Consider the following 6534-nt stretch of genomic DNA (forward strand, 5'->3'; position numbering starts at 1 on the left):
TGTGTGTGTGTGTGTGTGTGTGTGTGTGTGTGTGTGTGTGTGTGTGTGTGTTTGTATAATAAATAGCCTACAATAAATCAGTACACTACATGAGGCAAAACAAACCATGTGTATGAGTTGTTGACATTTTGTTGCTTATTGGTGAAAGTGCAATACTTCTAATGAAATGTAAAAATTAATTTCTCAAATGACAACAATCACTGCGATTATAATTTTTAGCTAAATTTGTATCAGATTAACCATTATACAACATGACGAAAATGTGACTTAAGTTTTCATTAAAACTATACTTTAATTCTCAGATATTTCTTCAACTAATACTTGACTAAACAAAAACAGGACCAAGTTGACTAAATGGGATAAAAACTAAAAAGTATATTTGACACAGGACTAAGACTACAGACTACATAAAAAAATAGCTGACAAAATGAACACTATATCATTGGCATTCATGTGGAACAATATATATTTAGCAATTTACAATTCTGAGTGAACTACACTCTTAAAAATAAAGGTGCTTCACGATCCCATAGAAGAACCTTTTCCATAAAGAACCTTTAACATCTGAAGAACCTTTCTGTTTCACAAAAGGTTCTTTGTGGCAAAAGAAGGTTCTTCAGATTACAAAAAGTTAAGAAAGAGTTGGTTCTTTAAAGAACCTTTGACTGAATGGTTCTTTGTGGAACCAAAAATGGTTCTTCTATGGCATCGCTTGAAGAACCTTTCGAAGCACCTTTATTTTTAAGAGTGTAAGTGAAGGAAAGGATGGGCAAATGGAAGGAAATGGTGGAGAAGGAACAAATGTGAAGGAAGGACAGGTGAGAAAGAAGGACTCCCACATCTTCACAAATAGATGTCTGTATGTTAATACACTGATTGTATTGTCCGAATTTCTGGAGATCAAAGTGTCTGAGGTTCTTCCACCCTTAAAACTTGAATCATATTTCAAAGACAACAGAAGTAATTATGCAGTTACATGATGTACTTACATCCTACTTAAGTGGTTCAAAAAAGGACTCTTAAGTTCTACTAATTGAATTTCAAATAAATGTATACATTTTCATTTGATTGAAATTAGCATGGAATTAAATGTCCTTAAACATTACATTAAGTTCCCAGTACATTATTTTAAAGTATATTATAACCACAATAAGTACTCTTTTAAAAAATATGCTAAAGTGTACCTTTTTTTTCCCGCAAGGGTTGCTTGCAGGGGAGAAAAAACTTTTGAACTTTGACTAATGTGTTTCAAAAGTCTCTTAAATCAAAATATTCTAAACACACTTCCTGAAAATAACAGAATGAATTGAGTATCAAACAGGACGATAAATACTCACGAATTCCATGAGGGAGGCAAAAATAAGAGATTGCAAGATACTTGTATGTGCCAAAGCAGGGATCAGTGAAGATCATATGCGTTGCATACACCTCACAATTTTCCAGGCCATTGCAGCTTTACATGTCAAAAAAAGGAAGACTTACATTAATCATTGCATCTTTATCCCAGCTAACAAAAATGTGTTATAGGAACATTATTAAGCATTGTTTCTGAATGCTCTCTGAGTTAAAGAAAACAATAAGAGACTGTTCCATTTTATCATGGGAATGTGACTATTGAACGTTCTCTAAACAAGTAATAAGTAGTAATGTTTTAAAAAGGTTAGACTGATGTCCTACTAAAACATTTTAGAAAAAACATTCCATGGACATTTTATAGATGTGTTTTTAATACAATAGGCTACATTTTGAAAATGTTATTAAAGACTAGACTTCAAACTTCAAACATTCTACTGGAAGAACATTTGTTAACTTGTTCGTTAACTGAGAGAACCTTACAGAAAATTCCCTGTTAGCTGCAGACGGTATTTAAAGAAGTTCATGAACTTTAAAACAATTCATTTATCTACCTTTTCGACACAAAACTCAGTGCATTGGGTGAATAGCAGTTGGTGTTTTGAAGCTGTTCAGATGGACGTCCATGAGAGCAGGTGATTTTATCTGTACGTCCATAGTTTGCAGCATTTATCTGAATCTTACCATTTTCTACATGGGGATAAAACAATTGTATTTCTTAAATGAATCCATGTGATCTGATTTCTTGAAACAAAGTAAGAGATATGGAAAAATCACTCACTACATTTCAAATAACCGTATCCACCATGACAAGTCACACTTGTTTCTGGAAGATGATGGAGGATATAAGACAGTTATACAGAGAAGGAAATGATAAAGAACTGGAATTGGAGGAAGAGAGAGAAAAAGTTCAAACCTGCTGGGATGCAAATGTAGTTGGTAGTGTAGTACTTGTAGGTGCCAAAACATGGATCTGGTGTGGAGAGTCCTTGAGTGTTTAACCCACACGTTCTCAGTCCATCACACCTGTTTAAAGATAAAGACATATGCAAGTAAACCAGCAACATACTCATAATTCTATCTACAGTGCACAGCATAAATGAGTACACCCCCTCTGAATAAATATAAAAGATGTATTTTCTTAATGATCACTAATATAATTCATGGAAAGATGGCAAAATTGAAACATATTAAACATATACTTAATAAAAACTACAAAATAAATGCCAATATTTTCTGTAAGATAAGTAAACTAGCCAATTTTGTTTAAATGAAGGATTGCAGAAATGAGTACACCCTAGATTTAATTCAGAAAATGTATAATATTCTAGTACTTAGTATGTCCTCCAGAACTTAAAGTATACTGCTCTGGCCCTTCTTGGCACTGAGTGTACAAGTTCATGACACATTTTCACATCTGTGCTGTTTAACTCCTGGAGGACGACCTCCTTAAGTGACAACAACCATGCATGTCACTTCTGCAGGCTGCGTCATACTCTGTGAGATAACGTGTCACTCTTTTCATAGCTTTTGCCGGCTCTGAGACACATGCATGTTATTTCTCCGGCTCTTTTTCTAGCAAAAATTCACTCATCACTAAATGAAAACTTAAAGTGAAGACCTGATTATTTCAGGAGTCTTATCACAAGTCCATTGTTTTTGAATGTTGGTGCTACTTCTGCTATATTTTTACACTTAAAACAATAATTTGGTATTCCTCTTGTACCATTGTCCTCTTTTATGCTAAGAAATAAGTCACCTGGCAGTTCTCTCCCAAGTGGTTCCACTGCTGCCAGTATTAGGTCTGAGTATGATTCAGTGGGCTATATAACACTTTTAATTGTCAAGAACAGTTTTGGTTCAATATACTTACCTGTTAAAATAGCCTTAAACCTATACACTTTTTTTATTTATTTTATTTTTTTTAGTAACTTTCGAGAGGGTGTACTCATTTTTGCAACACAAAATGTTATCACTTTGATAAGAAAATCTTATTTTGCTGAATCATTTTGGCATTCATCTTTGGTAATTGATCAAGCAGGCTTGTTGGAACATTACATCTCCAAAGAACCCTAACATGTCTTCTAAGTAAAGAGTAATTGCTGAATTTGTTAAGTTTTAGAGGGGGTGTACTCATTTATGCTGTGCACTGTATTTCCTCTTACCGTTTATAGATCACAGGGACATTTATTGAACACCAAGTATTAGATATTTGACTTTGTGGTCGTCCAAAGCTGCAAATTTGGCTGCTTGTGCGGCCATATGTTGCTGATTGTACACTGATCACACCAGTATCTGAACAGAAGAAAAATATAATTTCACAATGGATTACTGTTCACAACAATAACAATAGTATATATAAATAAATAACTTTAGACACAACAACATCTTACCACAACTGAGATGCTGTACAAAGCCATCACATGTAACTACAGTCGCTGAAAAATTTAAGAGTGCAGCTTCAAGATATTATTTGTCATTTGTAACAAGGTGTGATTGACAAACTATAAGGATAAAAACAATAAACTCAAAATAGGAAAATACTAAATCTGACAGATTTTCATATAAGGCTGTCCAATAAAAAGAAAAAAAGAAGGGAAAAAAACACTACTTCAAAACACATGCAAAGTTCTTACAAATGTACTTATTGTATTTATGGTGGTTTAATGTACTCTTTTATTATAAAACTCCGGAATTGTTCATTCATAAATATCATTATGTTTTGGGGGAGTTGCACCACATGACATATATAACCTGAACTAACCTAATAATGTAAATAAGAATAATAAAATCATACAGTAGTGACATATTCACACCACAACCCACCCAAATAAACAACAACTATATGAAATTTAAAGCTGGACAATTCAGTCAAGTAATCTTTGCTTAACTGCTGATTGTTGATGTGGTTCATGGATAATGAAATACCTGCAGATATCAGCAATCTGGAGTTCAGAAGCACCACTGTAAGACAACAACAGAAGATAAATGATTAACATCCCTGTGCAATGCTAATCTTAAAGTCATTCAAACTGTTCTCAACCCTAAATTTAACCCACATGTCTAAAAGTGCAACTATACAATAGTGTCCACTGTGCGTCTGACTTTGCAATTCAATCAGATGAAAGAAACTTACAGGTAAGCAGGAGGACACTGTGAGAGAACATGGTTTTGCTGTCACAGTCAAAGGTGTAGATGTAGCCTCTGATGAGCTGATCCATATTTATACAGTCTGTTTTCTGATTATTCAATCAGATAAGAATCTTAAACTCTTAAACTTATTTGGAAAGTAAAGACATCTGTGTAAAAAATGTGATGTTGAGCAAACACTTCCTATTATAATAGGAACTTACTTGATAATTTCTCAATAGTGCAAATATTTTCACATCACATATTTCACAGTGCATATTTTTTCCATTAAATTAAACTCACCTGAAAGTAAATGAGGCCATTACATATAAGATTTTATAGAGTCTGTCCCTCCAACAGAGATGAAGTCGGGTCTTGAATCTTGTACAAACTCCCGTTCGGGATGTTGATGCAGAGGCTGATTTCACGTGTTCCACCAAGATTGGTTTACAGTGATTGACCTGAAGGATGCATACTTCACATCTCAATTTTGCCTCAACACAGATGCCCTGGGGTGCGTTTCCCAAAAGCAACTATGGTCACAAGTTCCGTCATTACCAGTAGAGTTCAATGGAACTTATACGACCATAGCTAACAATGCTTTTGGGAAACACACCCTGGACTGCACCTGGAGCTTAGGAGCTCCGATCAGCTCTTGTTTTCATTGGAGGTCAGCAGAAGGTAAAGGCTGTCTCCAAGCAGAGGATGGCTGTACCAAAAACAGAAACAAAATGATGTTCACTCTTTTTTTGTTGTTGTTGTAAAAAACAAAATACAGCAGCAGTGACCCTCTTTGCGGTGAGTGTTTTTTCAATCCCGTTTTCGGTATGAAAGACTATCTGGCTCACGAAGCGCTGGGTAGGTTGCGACTTGGGATGCCAGTTGTTACTTGGCATGCGAGAGCTTTCCAACACCTGTATCCCCAAGTCGCATGACACATTTCAGCGGTTGTGGGACTTTCCATAGGGATCCCATGCGTCAGTATGTCAACATAATGTCGAACGTGACTGACTGAAAGGGAATGTCTCGATTATGTATGGAACCCTGATCTGCCACAACCTTGAACTACCCCACTGAATGGTTGAGACATGGTCTGGGCTCCTCAGAACAAACTTGAATGAGTGGATGCATGCCGCCATCTGAGGGTGTTTTCACACTAGTTAGTGTGAGCCTTCCAAACACTCTCAGAGCGGTTCAGCTCATATGTGAACAAGCAAAGTTGACCCAAAAGTGAACCGTACTCATTTGTGGTTCAATTTCCTCTTGATTTGTGAAAGCAATTTGGTCCCAGTTTGTATGGACCAACATAACAGCTTGAAGTTGACCTAAGCAGTTTACTATTTGTATAGTTTTTTTTTTTGTAAAGCCTATATGTATATATATTACTATATGTATGTATTATATTATTTACAGATGTAGGCCTAAATATTTCAGTCTCGTTACATTTATCAAACAAACAAACAAACAAACTGTTAACTTTAACAATACAAAACAATTCTGTTGTCATTGATGTAATCTACGGCTAGCTGTGCATTCATTTTAATTAAAGGGGCTGAACAAAAGTATAACACAAAATGCTTAGGAATTACAACCATTTAGGGCAAATTTCACAATTCGATTCTCATTCACAAGCTTTCGATTTGATTCAATTCAATATCGATTATTTTGGATATATATCAGGTACAGTACTTGACAAATTTTCTCAAGAAAAAAAAATCTCTCAACTAATGCTGTAAAATATACACGAGAGTCAGTTTGTACTACATTACTATAATATTGAAGATTAAAATTGACTGATTTGTAAGCTAACGTTATAGCCTACAACTGCTAAAATTACACTTAATTAAGTTTTTAAAACAATAAAGTCACAATTACATAATATTTCTACTTCAATTCGTTTTTTTTTATATAAACATTTAAATGGTGGCTGTCATAAATGATGGATTCATTCAAACATTAATTAAACATAAGAACAGTAAAAATTATCATGAATATGTTATATGGTGCATATATTTAGCAAAATACCCCTCTCTACAGTTTATTTTTCTATCT

The 6534-nt window shown here is 34.5% G+C and overlaps 1 protein-coding gene across 1 annotated transcript in view; it reads right to left on the reverse strand.

Annotated features, from left to right (window-relative positions):
- LOC107566962 (L-rhamnose-binding lectin CSL3-like) overlaps nt 1-4537 on the reverse strand; it is an 8543-nt gene extending 4006 nt beyond the window's left edge. The window contains exons 1-8 of the mRNA XM_016252534.1: nt 4490-4537; nt 4282-4317; nt 3747-3791; nt 3519-3648; nt 2270-2379; nt 2135-2179; nt 1908-2043; nt 1338-1453 (exon numbers count right to left, since the gene is read on the reverse strand). Coding sequence (XP_016108020.1) covers nt 1338-1453; nt 1908-2043; nt 2135-2179; nt 2270-2379; nt 3519-3648; nt 3747-3791; nt 4282-4317; nt 4490-4520 — 649 coding nt within the window. The 5' untranslated portion in view covers nt 4521-4537. The remainder of the gene's footprint in view (nt 1-1337; nt 1454-1907; nt 2044-2134; nt 2180-2269; nt 2380-3518; nt 3649-3746; nt 3792-4281; nt 4318-4489) is intronic.
- Between the last annotated feature and the right edge of the window lie 1997 nt (nt 4538-6534).

Source organism: Sinocyclocheilus grahami, unplaced genomic scaffold, assembly GCF_001515645.1.
Source record: "Sinocyclocheilus grahami isolate Dianchi unplaced genomic scaffold, SAMN03320097.WGS_v1.1 scaffold1117.1, whole genome shotgun sequence".
Classification (NCBI taxonomy): Eukaryota; Metazoa; Chordata; class Actinopteri; order Cypriniformes; family Cyprinidae; genus Sinocyclocheilus; species Sinocyclocheilus grahami.